This window comes from Perca fluviatilis, chromosome 8 (assembly GCF_010015445.1).
Source record: "Perca fluviatilis chromosome 8, GENO_Pfluv_1.0, whole genome shotgun sequence".
Taxonomy (NCBI): domain Eukaryota; kingdom Metazoa; phylum Chordata; class Actinopteri; order Perciformes; family Percidae; genus Perca; species Perca fluviatilis.
In genome coordinates this window covers 16,389,735-16,409,635 of record NC_053119.1, presented here as the reverse complement: position 1 = coordinate 16,409,635, position 19,901 = coordinate 16,389,735, and the positions used below count along the sequence as shown (strand labels likewise).

The 19,901-nt window shown below is 40.5% G+C and overlaps 1 protein-coding gene across 1 annotated transcript in view; it reads left to right on the top strand.

Annotated features, from left to right (window-relative positions):
• The first annotated feature begins 192 nt into the window (after nucleotides 1-192).
• The window catches only part of LOC120563512 (RNA polymerase II elongation factor ELL), a 28,501-nt gene continuing 8,792 nt past the window's right edge, over nucleotides 193-19,901 (top strand). The window contains exons 1-6 of the mRNA XM_039807711.1: nucleotides 193-373; nucleotides 4,167-4,214; nucleotides 15,547-15,674; nucleotides 16,175-16,329; nucleotides 18,831-19,072; nucleotides 19,706-19,830. Of these exons, the coding sequence (XP_039663645.1) occupies nucleotides 236-373; nucleotides 4,167-4,214; nucleotides 15,547-15,674; nucleotides 16,175-16,329; nucleotides 18,831-19,072; nucleotides 19,706-19,830 (836 nt within the window). The 5' untranslated portion in view covers nucleotides 193-235. The remainder of the gene's footprint in view (nucleotides 374-4,166; nucleotides 4,215-15,546; nucleotides 15,675-16,174; nucleotides 16,330-18,830; nucleotides 19,073-19,705; nucleotides 19,831-19,901) is intronic.

Sequence of the window (19,901 nt, the reverse complement as noted above, 5' to 3'; positions counted from 1 at the left end):
ACTGAAAAGCGAAAGTAAAATAGTTTCTTTACTTTGTCCTTTCTCTTGCGGATGTGTGTGTGTGTGTGTGTGTGTGTGTGTGAGTGTGAGTGTGAGAGAGAGAGAGAGAGAGAGAGAGAGAGAGAGAGAGAGAGAGAGAGAGAGAGAGAGAGAGCGCGCGTGTAAGCCCCGCCCACAGCCTCTCTCCTCCGTGACGTTGCAGGCAGTATGTCGCCAATAGTCTTCAGTTGTAGAAATGGCAGCGCTGAGACAGGAGCATCGGTATGGGCTCTCCTGTGGCAAAATCAACAAAAACACCCCGAATCAAACTATTTATCACGTCAAACTCACTGACACTGCCATCCGGACCCTCGAAGCCTACCAGAACCTGAAGGTAAGAAAAATTATCGGGTTGAACTTTGGAGCTTTTGTGTGTGTGTGTGTGTGTGTGTGTGTGTGTGTGTGTGTGTGTGTTTTTTTTTAGCTATATTTTCATTTTCTCAAATCGCCTCCAAACTCAGGGAACTGTATAATCATTGGGAAACACAGCGTGTCCTTCCCTTTTTGTAGAAAAAGTAGCCTAAAGTTAAAATAGTGCAGCAGCTCAAATCTCATCGACAGAAACGTTGGTGGCTCTTAAATGTTGGCTTATTTTGGCTGTTATACAGTAGAAGGCTAAGCTTGATTTATTGTGATCACAATAACAGGCAATTCAATAGGCTTAAGAATGAAGGGATTTCATTAAATTCCCCCATAAGCCCTGAGTAAAATGTGCAGAAATGGGGAGGCTCAGGCTATTTTCAATTGTGCATGTCTGCTTGTTTACCAAAGCGTCATGTCCCGAAAAATCTAAAGGCATTAAAGTTCACATATGACAGAGGTTTGTGATTATGCCTTGATCTTTAAAAGTCTGCTGTTTTCTCTGCTTTTACATACATTAGGCCTACATCTGAAATTAATTATTAGGAGCGAACACAGATGAGTGTCAGTCATTAAATGAAAAAAAAAAGGAATAAATCTCGGGAATAAATTAACGAACAAGCTATCAAGCAAATTCGACTCTGAATCGGGAGACTGTTTTATTGCTTTTATGGTCCATTAGATAAGACCGAGATAATTTAGTCTATCGAAATGGTGTTTCCCAGAGCAATGCTTGATAAAACGGTTAGTCCCACAGTTATGACTTCAGTTGGAGGCTCATTTGTTTTGGGTTCAAAACTAGAAGTAGCCTATATTTGCTTGTGCCTGGGCCACAGTAAAACTAGACCTGGATGTGGGACCCAGCTAGTCCGCATTGGGCTTGGTGGCAGTGCTCGACAACTTGTCGCTGGGCTTCTTGTGTATTATTGTTTTTTGCCCTTTACACGCCTGGAGGCCCGCCCAGCTCTGGAGCTCATTGGTCCGTGAAGCGGAGTAAACTCCAGAGCTCATACAGCCTGACAGCTTCCTCCAGGCCAAAGCAGGCAGGCAGGAGAAGTTACTGCAAAACTTCTCCAAGTCAAAAAGACCACCCCAGAAAATACGGTTTTAGACCGCTGGTCTCCCACTTTGGTGTGGAAGATTATATTCTCAGGAACCTCAACCTAAAAAAAAAGTTTCTAGTTATTAGATCTGATTTATTTATGTTATTTTAATGTTTGTGTTGTGGGTGAGGAAGGGGGCTTGGTAAACCTAAAATGAAAAGAGCCTTTATATCAAATTAGGGCTGCAACTAATGATTTATCTATATTTATCTTCCAATGCCTAATTGTTTGGCCTATGAAATACAGAAAAAAACACAATCACTCAAATATATTCAATTTAATCTCATAGAAGACTTAAAAAACTAGCAAATATTCCTTGTTTACATGTCACAACCAGTGAAACTTTGCCACTTTTGCTATATAAAAAAAAGAATTTAATCAATTAATTATCAAAATAGTTTCAATAGTTCAACTTTCTGTTGATCAACTAATGGTTTCACAATTTCAAAGCAAAAATTCTTCCCTTCAAACTTCTTGTTTTGTCCAACCAACAGTCCAAAACCCAAAGATATTCAATATACTATTGTGGCAGATTTAAAAAAAATAAAAAAAATTCACATTTAAGAAGTCAGGACCAATGAATTTGGGGCACTAGCTTAAAGTAACTACAAGGAACTTTCATTTTGTGTTGATTTTGGTGGGCTCTAACACTAGGCTACAAAAGCGGTAGCCTAGTGTTTTCCATGTGAACCACCCCCTCGTGTTGTGAAGATCTTGATCTGGCTAGAAGCGTGTGAAAGCAAGACGCAACTTATATTTTATTAAGATTTTCCTTTTTGGAGGATACAAAGCGATGAGGTAATGGCTATGGCTATGTAAGATTAATAACTGTGATATGACGATGGTGAAACAAAGTCAACTTTTTTTTTTGCCACCACTGTAAACTCATATATTTATGTAAAACCATGTTACACAATGTATTAAATAGACATAGGCCTATTACATACCTGGTCTAGAAGGAAGAGGGCAAGGTTGACTTGTGTTTTCACCCTGTGCTCTATCACTGTTCGTTTTAGCTTTCTTATATTCTTCAGTCAATTATTTTCTATTTGCCCCAGCATTTTAGATCAAAAATAAAAATTCTCCAAAGAAAAATCTTCTCCTGCTTCCTTTTAACTGGCTAACATACTACTCACTACTAAGCATTGCCTGTGAAAATGTCTTCTGGTCTGCTTGCTGTAAATCTTTTCGTCTGATTTGCGGGGAATCGGACCCAGGGGCAGGCTTTAAGAATACCTTTATAGACATAGCCAATCTTCTCGCTGATGGTCTCATTTGCCTATGTAGTTCATATAGAGGCATCAGTTTTTTTTATTTTACTTAATAAAAAACTAAATAGCTGATTTATTTTCTGTTGATCCTGTAATTCATTAATCTGTATCAGATTTTATAATAATAATAATAATATAAGATTTTATTATTGTAGGCCTAAGTAATGGATCCATCCAACTCTTGGGTTGCCAGGTTGTTAAAAATCCCTTTGGCTGGTGTTTATCGTTTCTATTATTTATATACTATTGTTTCTGTTATAATGCAGTTATAAATGTTGGTAATTCATTAATAGGAACCCACGGGTCTCTCACTCTCTAACAAGCTAGGGAAAGGGATTTTTCACAACATGGCAACACCAAAAATGAAATTCTTATTAATGGCTAATAACTAATCTTTTATAAAGCTGCTAGTTACAACTTATAGAGCCTTCATAAAAGGTGCCCCATTAGAAAGTGGTACAAATAAATTGGCTAATTGTTTCAGCTTCAATAAATACAAAATATGAATAATGTATTGTCATATTTAAAAGGATCATAAAAAAATACGCAGCTTTATTTTTAACTTGTGATAAATTCTGATAACATAACTTCTGATTTAGCCCTACGGCTGTGTTGTCACAAACATTATGTGCTTTAATATTTATTATTCCCATTTAATATTAAAAGCTAACGGATGATGAAGAAAATCACAACAATACTCTACAATAGGGAAAACATTTCCCCAAACCATTAATAATAAATTAAGAGCACTGTCCATCACGGCACAGCTGTACTTCACAGATAATTGTATCCATCTATTAATTGTGTATCATGTTGCCTCAAAGGCAGATATTTTTTATGATTTTAATATTTCTTTATCGGTCGGGGGAAAGAGACAATATTATGTCCTGGAGCTTATGCCAGGTACACCGTGGTCTTGGAGATCAGTACAGTATGTAAGGCTGATAAAAAGTACATACAAAAAAAAAGTATAATTGGTTTCAGAAGTAGCTTTGTCTTTCCTCTAGAATTTGTTGCAGCTTTTATTTTTCTACCCATTTAGAAGGGGAATCCGCTGAAACACACAAACATGCCACAAGCAACATTTTCTGTAGACTATAGATTGATTAATCACACGCATTCCTCTAAAGATTAGGGCCAGAAACACCTGAACTGTAGACTTAATGATGGAAATGGAAATTATGGCAACGTTTTGGCAATTAATGAGGAAAGTTTACCAAGCCTTGTCTCATCAAGCCAGACTGCTGTTACCTAGAGAAATCCACTAAGCAGAGTGGGAACAATGGTGATGTATTTTCACTCATAATGTATGAGCTGTCCATTAGATTTTACATGATTCCTGAATCGGTGACCACTTTCTTGGTTTTCTCTCTCTCTCTCTCTCTCTCCCCAGGCATCACTATCAAATCAGCCAGCGATTTGCTTCAAGGGGAGCCAGGGGGTAAGATATTTTGCATACTCTCCCTAATGCCTCAGAAATTGAATGCTCTAATTAGTTCTGATTTGCTGTGGAGCACACTTGTGACAGTTCCTCTGCACATCTTATTTGATTCTTAAGCATTCAATAAGCAATTGCATGCATCCACAAAGAGGTCAAAAATCCACCGACTGTCATTCATTTGGACTGTTTTCTTTCTTCATCCAATTATCAACGAGTAGAATATGGCGGCTTTGAATGCACCAGAGCCCAAAGCATGAGGGAAAGGTGTCATTCATTTGCTCAGTTATACTATGTTGTTTCAAATATCCTGGACTACATGTATGCAGAGACAAAGTACATAATATACAAAAATACTTGGCACTGAAAGCAAGAGGGCATTCCTGTGAAGCGTCTGTAAAGAAAGATGCCTGTGTTCGGCCAGATTACCCGGGCCACTATTACACCCTCTCTGGCTCTACCTGCCTAGGCTACTACATATTTACCACACAATCAGCCCTGTCTAAAAGGAGCTGTTCTAATCCCTGCTAGAGCCGATTGCATTGACGAAAGTGACTTTGCTCTGTACACAAATACTGGCCCTGTGTGCCCACATGGACCCTGGAAGCCCTAAAACAGGGTACGCTATACCCCCAGGCTACTAGCCAGGTTACTGGGTCAGGCTTGCAACTGGGGAGGCTTTGTTCAGGGAGGGGGAGGAGGTAGGGGGGTGGGCGAACTCCAGGGAGCCCCCGTCTCTCCATGCCTGTTGTCTACAGTGCAGACATGAAAGATTTGAAATACGGGAATGATACATGAGCGGTGGAATTTTTATCTAGGCAGGGCACAAAATATGACCAAAAAACAAATAATATATGTAAATATGTAATGAAACATCTGTAAAACAAGCTGCAGATTAACTTCCTTATAAGAGTCTTTCTGTGAAGAAATGTTAAGTGAGTGCAATTTAAGTGTTCTTTAATCACTGAATAGGATTTGGTGATTATATCTCGGTTGGAACATTACATATTCAAATTGCTTTGCGGAATTCAAGCATGGGCTCCCTCCCCCTCTGACAATAGTCCCAGAGCTGGACGATTGGGCATTAATGAGGTAGCTGCAACCATTGGTGGTGGTGGGGGAGGCCAGATTAAGCCGTTAGTGGGGGGAGGATGTTGGTGAACATGGCAGTCTGGCAAACAACAGACCGAGAGGATAACCAGTATCTGTGTCTCCAGGTTGGAGGTTTAAAGCATCACAGATTTTTATTTGCTGGATACGCATTTGCTGGAGCTCATCCCTTCCCCAAAAGCAGCACGAGCTTCAAGAGGTCATGTGTGGCGAGTGAGGAGATTTGTGTCCACTGACAGTTGCCAGCTGTACAGCTCCATCACGCAAGCCACGACTGCTTCTCTCTGATCTTTGTCCTCACTGGCTCATGTCACACTTCCTGTAAAAGGGCACTTCCAGGGCCACAAAAACCAGAGGAATTCTTCAAATCACTGTCCTGGCTTCACTCCAGGGCACAGCGGTATCAGGGGCCAAAGCTCCTATCGAGAAATAGCACGCTGAGGTTTTTCGGCTGCCTTTCTCTTTGACCCTGCGGCATTTAGCCCTACTATTGTAAATTGTCTGCCAAGCTTGTAATCATGCAATGAAAGACACACACTCTCAGATGCCCCTGAAACTAGTGTTCAAGGCGACTGTGAAACTCACACATTACAATAAAGAAATCTGCTATTTTTACTTGCCTATATGAGGTATAAACAGACTTAAAACTGGATGATATTGGAGGAATGAAAATAAAGCAAAGTGGAGACTGTGATGCAACTATAAAGAAATAAGAGCAGTAGACAGATACTCATTTTTCACATTTCCTAAAAGATGGAAATTGAAAATAAATTAGATTTCTGGATTACTTTGAAATAATCAGCAGGGATTTAGGAATATATTCAGAGTTGGTCTGAGTTCCCATGGCCAGGAATTTCACATCCAAGTGCTTATTTTCCATGGCTGGCAACACCGTCTGCTTGTTGGCATGATCTATATCCATTTAGTGAGAATGAAGCTTGCGTTTAGTTCTTATTTATTAGATCCAGGCTGCAGGGTGCATATTGATAGAAATGCGTTTTACCCATTGCTACAGTGCTTGTTATTTAAAAGCACATGCTTCACATACTTCTTGATGTTTCCACGCACACTTCTGTATGGGTTAGTGAGCACTGTATCTCACCTATTACATTGCAAAGCTGTGGCATATACCATTGACTGGTTCAGTATTATTGTGTACCACTGAATTATAACCTTTATGAGTGTAATATTGCCGTAGGAAACGTGGACATTACATTTTAATACTCTGTGCTGTGTCAGGTGTGACATCGGTTTCATTTCCTCCTCAGTTCATAAATGTTGAATTGCAGTTGCCTGAGTAATTATTTTTGTTTATGGCCCTGTCTGTACTTATGTGCACAGCTGTCACATAAAGGTAACAGTGTTGGGATGAGGGGAATGTAGAGGTGCTCTTAAAGATATTCTCATGACGACTGTGTGTGAAGGCTGAGTTTTCCCTGGGCTCCCTCCCGCCGGCCCTCTTGATTATTTTGCCATTTCACCCCATGCCTTGGCTGAGTCCTTGGGAGACATCAGGGCCTCTATCTCACACACGGCTGCTCCGAGTCTACCCCCCGCCACCACGCCGCTTTGCTTCGCCTCCCGCTCGCACTGCAAATAAGATTTTGCAGTGTGTGAGTGTGTATGTACACATCTTTTTTTTCTGGAAGCTAATTAGAATAACAATAACAGGAATGTGGTTTGAGAGCCGTCCTCTCCCAGTGGCATAGCAGTGAGAGGGAGAGTTGTCCCACGTGTTTCTGAAAGGGCACACGCCGCTCTATTCATCCAGATGTGTTAAGCGAGGCAAAAGTCTCTGTGTTCTCGCTCGTCTGAGGCCCACTGTGTTTATGCAGAGCTAGTTGGCCTTAGGATCTTTGGATCATACAGGATCATTTTAGGAACCAGCCTCATGAGATCCTGCATTTAAAGAGGACTTTTCTTTAGTTAACTCCTCTGTCATTACTCAGTTTTTTGCTTCAAATGAGGAATTTCGAAGGATGCCATGGTGACTGTGGCAGTATTTTATGGTTACAAGAGTGCTGTAAAAGATCAGAAATCATTGGCACAAACTGTGCATGCAGTGTGACTAAAGGTGGCAGTATTTATAAAAAACATGGTGTATAGAATATGCCAGAATTAGAAACACAGTGAAGCACACGCAGAGTTGTGGTTGTTGTTGTGGCTTTATGTTGTTTGTTTACATTCCAAGCTAATCTGGTACCATTAGGAAGACACCCTGGGAAACTGGAAATAGCAGCGAGAAAAAACTCACAATAACACAGGCAGCTTTCAAAAAAGTGACTGAGGAAATATGCTAATTTAAATAGTGTTTGATTGGTTGTTAAGTAACAGGATCGATATCCAAAAACTCAGAAAGCAAAGCCTTAAAAGATTCAACCATAAAATGGCAACAAAAAGGAAATGGAGATGCTGTTTTGTGAGGAAATGCAACAGACGATGTGATGTTTTAAACTGATAAATGTTTGGGCAGTAGAGCTTCTGTGTGCTTTTTTACAACCACAGGCTATGTAGGTATCAGCTGACAAGAATCAAAACAATAAAAATGGCAAAGTCTAATATATAAATATCTAAATATAATGCTAATTGTGCTGTGTGTAACTGATGGCAGAGTGGTGCTCTTATTTACTAAAAATGTTTATATGGAGATCCTTGGCGGTTGTGTCCAATCAGGATGTTAACTCTTAAATACATTTTAACTGTCAGTTTTGTTGTTTATTGTGTTGTCAGAAAAGTCTGTACCTATATAATATTCACATATTTCACAATGGTTCTTTTTCAGCAAAACACTCAACTAATTTCCGCAAAATCTTATCCATCTTTTAAGAGAACTAAGCCTACTTTTGCCATATAAATAGGTTTAAACCAGGAATCACTAAGATCATTAAATATTTAGATGATTATAATAAAGTTACCAAGTAACTTATGATAAATGTTACAATGCAACTGTGCAAAGCTGTCGATTATTAACCATCCAAAAAGTCCTTTGGTATTGTAAAAAGAAAACAAAGTTGACAATAACAGTGTCGGGACAGGCCTCTGAGGAGTCTTATCACAAACATTTTGTTCTTGGATTCAAAAATGCAGCACAACAGGATATGAGCAACACTAACATAGCAAGTAAGCATGGACAGTGTTGTGTACATTAGTGAGGAAGCTTAACCCCAAGAGCTTGAAACCAACACCAAAAAAGCTATCGCTTAACCTAAAGACAGAAAGCTTTAACAGGCTTAAATAATCCTTATTAGTTTTGTGGTGGAAGATACACACTGCATAAAAAAGGACTGTCTTTTGGTAAACTTAACTGAAAAAAAACTTAAGTTCTAATTCCACCACAAAAAGCATAGTGTGCCCAATATATTTTGAAGTTTTCTATCGATTCTACTTATTATATTTCCATAAGCAAAGGGGATAGTATTAAACTCATGAAGCTAATTACCTAAAACATAAAAAAAACTGTCTTTTCTTACATCTGTATGTTACTTTTGTTTGACACTTCAAGCACATTGAGTGCAATATTTGGCTCACTTCTTAAATCCATGCCACCTGATTTTATAGTGCGTTCAATTTACCTCGAAACTCGGAAGCCAGAGCTGGGAATGACGTCACACCTGAGTTGAATGTGTTCCATTCACAAGTCTGATTTTTTTGTTGTGGGATTAGCTCTAGCCAGGTTAGCCATTGTTAGCAATCCCAGTTGACAACAACGCATTACGCTGTTTTTTGTGCATAAAAACAGCGTAACAACATGTCCACATATAAAAGTTGGACAGGACTGTGCGTATGACTGATTTAGTGAGACACAAACAAGACATAAGCGCTAATAACTGTACATTACTACAGCTTTAACAACTGTTGATGCACGGGCATCCATGTTGGATTTTGAGCTCGGGGTACTCAGCGGTTGTCTGAGTTCCGAGCTCGGAAATTCAAGGTCAGGGGGCCGTGTTTCCGACTTGGAGTAAAAATGGAACGCACTATCACACCACATCTCGGTGCATGTTTTGGATTCCCCGTCTTTCTCCAAGTTTTCCTGCAAATTAATCACGTTTGGACATACTTTCCAATGCACAATCTGTGAATTGTTAAAGGATTACAGGCTGCCTGCTTGCATGGAGAGAAAAGTCCAATAATGGGAGTATAGCGCAACGCTCTAATTGTTTTGTGGGATTGCTCCAGTGAAACAGGCTATGAATCAACAAGGGAAACACATTACTGGTGTCAGTGCATCTGAGGTCTAGTAACCAGCGGGTAAAGGGAATTTTCTAAATTCCAAACACTTGCACCATCTGCAAATTAGGCCAGGTTTACATGGGGAAATCCATTTACAGAAAAACACAGTCTGAGCAATTTTTTGTAATGTAGTTTTTGTTTACATATTGCAAATAGCTGAAGCATTGGCCTAACACTTAACATAGGCTTTAAAAACCTCCGTCCCTCTCTGTATAAAGAGGAAGGCACCTACAGTGAGGAGGGGTGGAGTGTCGGGGGAAGGGAGACGAAGAGTGTTTGTTGAGGTTGACAGATTAGCCCCAGTCTCTTGGAAAAAGACTGATTCTGCTTGGCATAACAGGCAGTACCTTGGGGGATGCTCGACAGTTGCCCATCCCCATATCCCCATCCCCACACTAACTCCCGTCAGTCCCCACCCCCCTTCTTTTGCTTTCCTGTCTCTACCAACCCCCCTAGATGAATAGATCCACAACACAGGAACCACCACATCCAGGCTCACTCAAAGCATGATTTAGACCGAGGTGATGTCACATGTTTTGTTTTAAACAAATGTGTCGCAGTGGAATTGTTGATCCCACTGTACATAGCTTGGGTACAGTGAATATGAATAATTAATGTGACCCTTGTGTTTCTCTGAGACACTGCGCTTGTCTGAATCTGACACTGAAACATGGCTGACAGTTGAATGTTTAGTACCGTCAATGCCTCAACTTGTGGAGTCCATTATATGATGTATTATGTCAACTCTGCACTAACATATAAACCTAAATAAAGAGGAACCTATACACTTGCACCAGCCAGGATCCATCCCCCTCTTCTCTGCTGAGTTATTCGTCACATTCCTAAAGGAAGACTATTTAGGACCATCCCTCATGCACTGGCTCTAGGAGCCACCGCCACCCACCCACCCACCCCTTCCCCTCCTTCATACACACCCAAACCCCCAATCCCTCCCATTACCCTCCAACAACACACAGCCACACGTCCCCGCTGTTCATGAATAATCCAGGCGGGCCGACAGGCCATAGCACTCAGCTTTGTGGGGGAAGAAGATAGAACAAAAGACGGGCAGCTCACGGAGCAGATATGGCTGAGTAGGCTCATATGAGAAGACAATGGTAACTAGTGTCAGTACAGACAGGGGCAGGAGGCAAAGACTTCTGAGTAAATCACATATCCAGGCGCCTGCTCCCATCTCACTCTTGCAATGCCAAATACCAGAGCTGGGAACCTTGCCATCTTGCAGAGAAAAAGAAAAAGGACAGACAGAGAGAGAAACTATCCTCTCATCTTTCTGTGCAGATGTTTGGCTTGCAAAAGCCCAGGACTGAGGCGAATGTCTTTAGTGAAGCTATTTTTTTCCTTCCTCACCAAATAGCAGGGTTAGGAACTCTGTTTAACCTCATCAAAGATGAGCAGTTTAAACATGCTCGGGGAGTTAAAGATGAAGTTTTACAAGGACATCACCGACGGTGTCCTTTGTCCTTGTTCAACTGCTGAGCCCCCTGCCAAGATTTACTGTTCCAGTCCAGTTCACACCTTACAACAGCTTGAAAGTATTTGACATCTCCAAACACATAGGCCATGGAGTAGCAGATGTGGCTGGGCTGGGGCCACAGAGGCAGTTATTGTATCAGCCCGTACGCCCCATGGGGGGCTGCACTGACATGGTGTTAAGGATTGCCGTTCTGATGCCATTTGGTTGCTTTGACTGTAACTGTCCAACGGCTAAACTTTACTCCTATCATGATATCGGTCGGTGTTACTGCACACAGCTCTCACTGCTCAGGGTTTCTTTTGTGAAGCCGTTTAATTTTATTTAGCTGACACATGTTAATAGTGCACCCTGATGATAATATTACTCCATTAAGCTTTTTCTTCAGTGTATTAATCCTCAGATTAAAAGGATTTACACAATTATAATTAGAATACTATGGAGCATAAGCATTTTAATGAATTATTTCCCATGGTTCTAAAATGGACAAATAATGTTTATCTCCATAATTATTAAGAACTCCTAAAGCAGGAATAGCAAATTCAAACTATACATCAGGCAATATTTGAATTACACTGAAAACATAAATATCTTAAGTGCATTTTTAATAATTACAGTGGCATAATATTTTTCTCAGTTAAAATATGTATGTATGCATGTATCATACTTGTCTCTTTAAGTCAAAGTGAAGGTTCATTAGCAGTATTCAGCTAGAATACTAAAACATTATCACCGTCTTAAAGTATTGATGCAGATGCAAATATAATTGAATGTAAGCATCTAACGGTTAAAAAGGCACTTTAAACCAACTTGCTGTTACAATGCTTATAAAAATGCAGTCTTAGTCATGTGTCTTTTACATGGATGTGTATACATGACTCATCAGTCCTGACCTTAAGAGTGCTGTATCTTTCTATGAGCTGTTATTAGCTATGTCTGAACTCTGTTAGCCAGTTTGACAACTTTTAAAAACCCTCCTGTGTGAACTTAAATTAAACTTCATAAACTTACCATTATACTTATGTTTAAATTGAGGGTTGTAAGTTCAGTGTCTTTGTTTGCATTTTTGTTTGTTCATTGATGAGGGTACATGGTGACTGATAATAGTCTCTCTCTGTTAACGTCAAGCCTTAACCGACCAACCATCAGCTAGATATCTGATCTTACTCCCTTGCGAGTGCCCTGTGGGAGTGCGCCAGCATAAAAACAGACAAAACGACAACACACACAGGCACGCAGGCGCGCACGTACGCACGCACACACCCTCAGGGGATCCGACCGAAGCTATGGAGATGTCTATGACTCAGCGTCTCTATGTAAATCTACACCTACTACTTGACTGACAGCAGCTTCAGTATCACAAACCTGTCGGCACAAGTGTCACTGACTAAACACATGAAAAGAGTTAATTTCATCAGGCTGGGTGGGATGTTAGTAACATTGGCCACCTGCATTAATTGGCTGTGATGTTTAGTGTATTCTGCTGTCACCGTTCAAAGCTGTATTCTGTAAACCTCTTGTTGATCAGACTACAGCAAAGTAGATGAGTTGGTTCCTCTTGTTGGTATGCAGCGAAAATGTCATTGATTGACAAGATAACATGATGGTGAATATGTTATTAACTGACGTGATAAAGATAATAAACAGTAGACTCAATAGCAGAATAAGGAGAACGTCAATGATACACACACCATTTTTAGTGTTTCACCACCACCCTATAGATGGAGACAGTATAATAATGATATCTTAATTAATAAAACATTATGGGTTTGAACTTTAAGTGTTTTCACCATTGAATTCAGACCATTAAAGTGGAACAATATAACTTTTGAAAGCAGAAATAATGCATTCTTCCTCTTACAAATGAAAACTGGAACACATAGGCAATAAAACACACTGTTGCTCAATGCAATACACCCAGGGGGTTTGCAGCTACAGCCTTAAGTTCTGACTGGAAATAAGGGGATAAGGGTTGATAATAAAAGGAAATGCGATGCTACTAAGCCATGGCCAAGTGGACCAATTACAATTGTTGTGGTCTGCATCACCGTGACATGAAGTTACATTTCTGGAGAGGTTCATGTCAGGCTACAGCTTGGTGTACAGCGTAGGGTCTGTAACATACATACCTACGTACGTACGGCGTAGATTTGACGCGGAACAATAAATCAAGCTTGACATGAACTGGTATGACCACTGTAGCCATGGGGTGGCTCCAACAGCCTGACTGATACTGGAAGTTTTGATGCCAATATCAATATTTCTGTACTGTCTTTGTTATTGGCCACAATATACCATAACATCTGGAATTAGTTTATATCAGCCAAATATATCAGTTTAGCTCTTGTGCCTTTGATATTGCTATGTAACTGACATTACTGACTCAGATGGTTGACTTGACTGAATGAGTTTTACAGGTGCTGGTATGAAGATTTTGTTACCTGCGTACAGTGCTAGGCTAGCCGTTTCCCTGTTTCCAGTCTTTGTGCTAAGCTAAGCTAATTGGTTGCTTGCTAGCTGTAGCTCGTTTCAGACATAAGAGTCGTATCAATCTTCCTAACTAACTCTCGGCTCGGATTTTCTAAAAACAATATCTAACTATTTTTATAAGTAGAAGTTTAGAGTCTCAGCTTTTTTTGGCTGCAAATTTGTGAACCTCATGTTAGATAGACAGGCTCTTCTTAAGAAGTCAGAAACTGGGAACTAATGGGTTAAATGACATATGGTTACGTAGCTTGAGAAGGAAGCTGTGAATAAAACGGGGGCGACCTCTGAACAGTCTGACCTGAGTGACATTGATTAGAATTAGAATGTAAAGTGTGCACGGTGGCATGGACAGGGCTGACAGGCAAATCTAATGCATGGCTGGAGGGGGCTCATACTGCTGCCATCGATTGAAAGAGGGGACGTGGTGGCACTATTGCGATGCTAAATGTAAATGTGCGCTCTAATCTCATCACAAGCTAGCTTTTGTTTAGCAGGACTCATTTTAAAATTAATTCAAATGCAGTTCTTCTACATGCCTTTCTCTACGTCAGTAACCCCATTTTAGAGACTTGTTGCTTCTAATTTTGGTCAAGGCTCCTACTACTTTACTCTCTGAAAGTAATAGGTCCTGAGGACATGGCTCGCCTCTTGTCCCTGCTCACTTTGATGCTTTTTTGGTTGATCATCCTTAATTAGCGTAAAACCCAAAGCAGACATATGCAGGGCTCCGCTCTACCACTTTATGTGAACGGTCAGACATAAATAGGTCAGAATTAATGGTCAGCTGTGTGTCTGAAGTGTTCATGGCCTTGTGGGCTGCTTTTCGTTTTGTGTTGACATGGGTGGGCTTGTGCACACGAAGGAAAGCTGGAGGCTGATGGGGGTGGGGTGAATGGCATGCGTTGGGTTTTAGGAGGAGGAGGGGTGTCGAGGAGAGGAGCTGTTCATTGGCTCCGTGCTGCATGACTGGGCATTTGTGACAGCTATAGTCCTGGCTGCCACATCAGCCAGGGACACTGTGCTCTCACCCAGGCAGCTTATAATCAATCACTTACGACTGATAACTAAAGAGGCAGCTTCAAGTCCACCTGACTGAAATTTGTTTTTCTTGAGACCTGCAGTAAAAACGTGTGCTTTGGCCAGAGGTGGTACCACAAGGTCTGCTTCAAAAAGAAGCAAAAGAGAGGGGAAATTTGAGCTCTTGCTGCCATCTCGCATTAAGTACTGCTCATCAGTAAGCACGTATTCATGCTTGTAATGGACGGTTGATAATAATAAGGCTTCTGTTCAATCTAGGACATTCTATCAACAAAAGTACTAAACTGTCCATTTTCAGGCTGAAACACAGCTGCAGGCAGTGTAGAAGAGAGTTGCTGCCAAATGTGTTTTAAAGGATGTATTACCTGTTGGTTAATGACTTTCTATGTTGAACTGTCCTCTTAGAGAAAGTAGGTTTTTGGGTCATTTTATGTAACAGGTTTCTGACAGAGATCGACTTCACCCTGTTGGCTTGTTTGTTGCTAGGGAGCCTCGGACAGTCTGTGACAGAGGAGGTTATCGTCCAAGTGAAAAAGCTGCCCACTATACTATTGTTATGTTTTGCCTTTCAGACGGGCTCCTCCCCTGACTGGCTACAGATCCCCTGACCTGGGAGGTACAATGTAGCCTCTGTGGTTGGCCCAAGTGGGAGATTATTTAGGTCACATTTATTGTGAGTCAAGATGGCTCTAATCAGTTTCATTAAAAGCTGCTTTGTTGATTTACTTTATCCAGTGTTTTTTCACTTTGAGATTACATTGAATCAGGCTACTTCTGAGAGAGATAAAGCATGCTTATTGCATAACACACCACTCAAATTAGCAATGCTTGCAGATACAGTAGCTATACTCAAGCTTGTGAGTGTGTGCTAGAGAACGCTGTATAAATGTGAAAGCAAAATTACCATGACTTGACGTTTTTTAAACACAAGTGAAGACTTATTGTTTTTTGTTTGTTTATTTGTCTTGACAGTATGTAAAGATCCCAGCGCCAACCCCTGAATCTCCTGATGGATTCAGAGTCTTCTCGTTCTACCTTTCCAGTGACAGCAAAGACAAGCCTCAGTCCAGCTTTGACTGCATTCACCAGTATGTCTCAGGGTAAGTAGCACACATAACTCTTTCCACAGTCGACCACAAATGGAATTTATAGTAAATTTGGTGTCAGACTTAGACCGCAGGGTCTTACCAAACAGTGGCTCTCTTCAGTACTACAACAACAGACACTACCACTGTCAGGCTATATTAAAACAAGACTACAGTAACACCCAAAGGCCGCCATGCCACAACTGACCTCAAAAGGTGTGACCAGTAACAACTGAGAACAGCGATGTAGTGTTTGTGGCTATGCATTTGTGTCAAAGGGTTAGTTAAAAGGTTAGATTAGTTCCAAAGTCTTTATAACTGATTTATAACACAGGACTAGAATTTGCAAGCAGGCACAAGCCATAGATCCAGTTATGTGTGTGTCAACATCACAAACTATTTTATGACAGCGAGAATCTCTAATGCTTGATTTTGACAAGTGGCCAGTTCATTGAGCAGAGCCAGGGAATTTGTAAGCTGGAACTCTACTAAAATCTTCTCTCTCCTCCACACAGGGAGGGCAGGGATCACCTGGAGGGCCAGGGCAGCATTCAGGACAAGATCACAGTTTGCGCCACAGACGATTCCTACCAGACGACCCGGGAGCGCATGTCTCAAGTGGAGAAGGACATCTGGAGCCGCTCAGCAATTGAGATCAAGCCAGGGCCAAGTAAGCTTTTTCCTAATAGCTGAATCTAGATATTGGTGCATCTTCCAGCCTCCGTTTTAAGCATGTAGGCATCAAGGAGAGATAACCAGAGAGTTTTCAAGTTAACAGAAAGCTTCTAAACCATTGCTTCTCACAATTTCATCCTGCTGATAATTGCCATATGGTGTGGAAGTTATCACATAATTGATCAAAGTGCTGCGTTGCAATTATTCATGCGAGAGGGATGCCTCTCTGTCTTGTAATTTTCCTTTCATTTGGACCAGATTGTTCAGGCGCTATGCCAGCTTGCCTGCCAGCACCATTAATGTGATTGAGATTGCCAGAAGTATGCGCTAACAAGTCTTATGCTGATGAAGTTTTTCACTAAAATGTAATTACACTGACTGGAATTTAATTCATTTTCATTTTATTAAATACTTCTAAATATCATGTAAAGAATAGACACGCTTAACCTGGAATTATCTGGGCCTAACATGCAGGGTCTTTTACTTGCAATTAGTTATCTTTATTCACTGCCTTCTCTTTGCCCAAGTCGTGGTTTTAGAGTCGTTGTCGATTAAATTGACCATGCTGCAACTTTATAAATGATCTAGCCATGAGGCTTCATGATATTTAGAGGTGAGGTGTGAGTTTAAATGCTTGTGTAGATTATATTTTATGAATTGAAACACGCTGTGTAGACCAACGCTACAGCATGATGTTTAGGGTAATTGCTGTAGAAGCCAGCTGTTTGAACTGGTTCCTACACATTACATGTCATGCTTTGCTGCTGAAATAGTCTCTCAGAGGCTTTTACAAACTACATTTAATCTGGCACATGCATGCATCTAATACATGTTGGAAAAGACCTGAGAGATCCTGGTTAGAAACATTGAGTTAAAAGATATCCCATTTTACTTGAACATGTCCTTTCAAGAACATTGCTGTTGTTCCCTCCTCGTGGACACCAGAGAGAGAAATACAGTAAATGGGTTAAGGATCACAGTAAGTGCCATACGCAGTGGAGAGCACACAGTTGTTTTGTGGTGACTGTCTTTTTATGGTACAGTAATGCTATACTCATTAGAAAAAAATGTCCATATACCAACTCACAATTACAGGTTGTAGAGTAGAAAAATGTCCACAATTTAGATAATAATGTATAATGTATTTAAAGTTCAGTTGCATTCAGGGGAAAGAAGGCACTGGCAATTCGGCAGCTGAAATGTGTGCCCACCCGGTGTCAGACAATTTGGAAAAGTTTTTCAAAATACATAAAATATGTTTGGAGGTCATCCTACAGTACTTACACATTTCTAATTATTTTTCCTCTATAATATTGATACACGATTGCGAACAGTTGCTATTCTTAGTGTTTGGTCATTGCTTATAAATACGCCCACAACTCTGCGTCATTTATCCTAAGTGAGACATCACAGTCATCATGGGAAGTATCATTCCACAAAAGCTTCCTTACGTGTTAAAACCTCTTAAGCGGATTTAATTTATCACCACTAAACAATGGTTCTAGTTGCTGCTTGTCTGAAATGTGGCAGTACAGGTTGTTTCAGTGCAGGAAGGATATTTGCCTGAAATCATCATGACCTGGTTCGAGGTAGATGTTGAAACAAGCTCCTACATGACTGTTGTGTTTTGCAAAGTAGATTTAAAGTGACTCTGTTTGAATCTTACAAGGAACACTGTATATTGCTAAAACTGAAATCTAAAATAACTTTTAGAAAGTACACAGTTTTAAAAGTATTATTGTACTGAAAAACACCTACATACTTTTACCATGCTGTCCCTGTGAAAGTGCAATTAGTCTTCGACCTATAGAAACCTTCAAAGTATGGCTTAAGGTTGTAATGAGATTACGATCTGCAGATATCTATAAGCACTGCCTGCCTGGGTTCAACTGAATTAGTACTGCAACAGGAAGAAAGGGCCTCTCTGTGTTAGTTGCTTTAGTTTCTATGCTCTTCTGTTTACTCAGCAGTAGGCTAACCCTACAGTTAACCCCTTTCACTGTTTTCCAATCGCAACAACACCACATCTGCACACAGACACAGAAAAGTGCATGAACACATTCCCATGTTCAATGTATTTATGTATGTAAATAGCTTTTTAGGTTGGGAAAAAAGTGCTGCATTACTGTATCTGTTGCGTGTGCATGAAGCACATTGCATGACAATAGAGCGATATAATAAAGATCAAATTTATCGTGTGCAGGCCTCTCTTTCAAAATCAGGGTGTGATTTGTATAACTGGCCTGAGGACTGGATTAGGAATGATATGTTGGATGTGCTATTACAGGATAATGTCAACGCATGTGAATCCTGTTATCAGATCAGTTACAATCTGGTTGGTCTTCTCTGGTTTTGTGTATTGTGTGTATTTTGTGTATTGTGTACAACACGGCCATTCAAAAACAGCTTTAGATTGCTGATTTTGATTACAAAACTTGCCCCTTCCACAAATCTTGTGTTGAAAATCTGTTGTGTGCCCCTTTGTTTTGATCTTAGGTAAGTATGTGAAGGTCCAGAGGAAGCAGGGTCTGGTATCAGGCTCAGATAGCAGCAACAAGCACTCCCCCAGCAATAAGAGGAGCCTGGTTCCCAGCCCTGTGGCACACCGGCCCTTGAGGGATCGCATCGTTCATCTCCTGGCCTTAAAGCCCTACAGGAAACCTGAGCTGCTACTGTGGTTGGAGAGGGAGCGAGCCAGTCCAAAGGACAAGGCTGATCTGACCTCAGTGCTGGATGAGGTGAGACATCTGGCACATTGCTATGTAAACACAGTGGACTAATGACGTAATATATTCAGATGGAAAGTAAAAGAAAATGTTGAGTGTGATAAATACAAATTTAGCTTCTATCAGGTCAAAGATTTAAACTACAAACATAAATTACTCCCTAACTTGCTAGTTTGCTGATTATACTAATGAACAGACTACTGCTGTACAGCTATAAAAAGGTGATGTCAGTAAGATTATTTCAGGCATATTTCCTGTGTTCACAATGTTTAAGTGTCCCACTGCAATCATCAAGTGGAGACTGTGCCACCGCTGGTAGCTGTAATTAGGGCTGTGCTTTAATTATCTTTGGAGGAGAAGATTGTGTTTTGACAGGAGAGGGGCGGGGTGTCTCCAGCTGGGATCTGACTACTTTCACAATTGAAAGTGGTTGGTTTGTCTAGATTTGTATAAGCAGGATTAAGTTGTTAAAACTGTTTTCTGTGTAAAAAATACAGATGGAGTCGCAAACAGGTCTTTTATTTAAATATAAGGCATTACAGCAACCCAGTTTGGTGCTTTTGAGACCTCAGATGGCCTCTTTTCCTGTTGTACTTTGTCCTCTTACTGTTGATTTATTCACATTGGGAATTGTCTTTTTTTCAGGTTGGTAAACTGAACAATAAAGACCACAGCTACTCTCTGAAGGATGAGCTCTACAGACACGTCCAAAGAGACTGGCCTGGATATCTAGAGGAGGAGAAGCAACTCATCCATAGGCTCCTGATCAGGTCAGATCTACAATAACAATACATCTTTTGTGTTTTATTCCATTGAGAATTGGAAATGTGTAACAAAATGT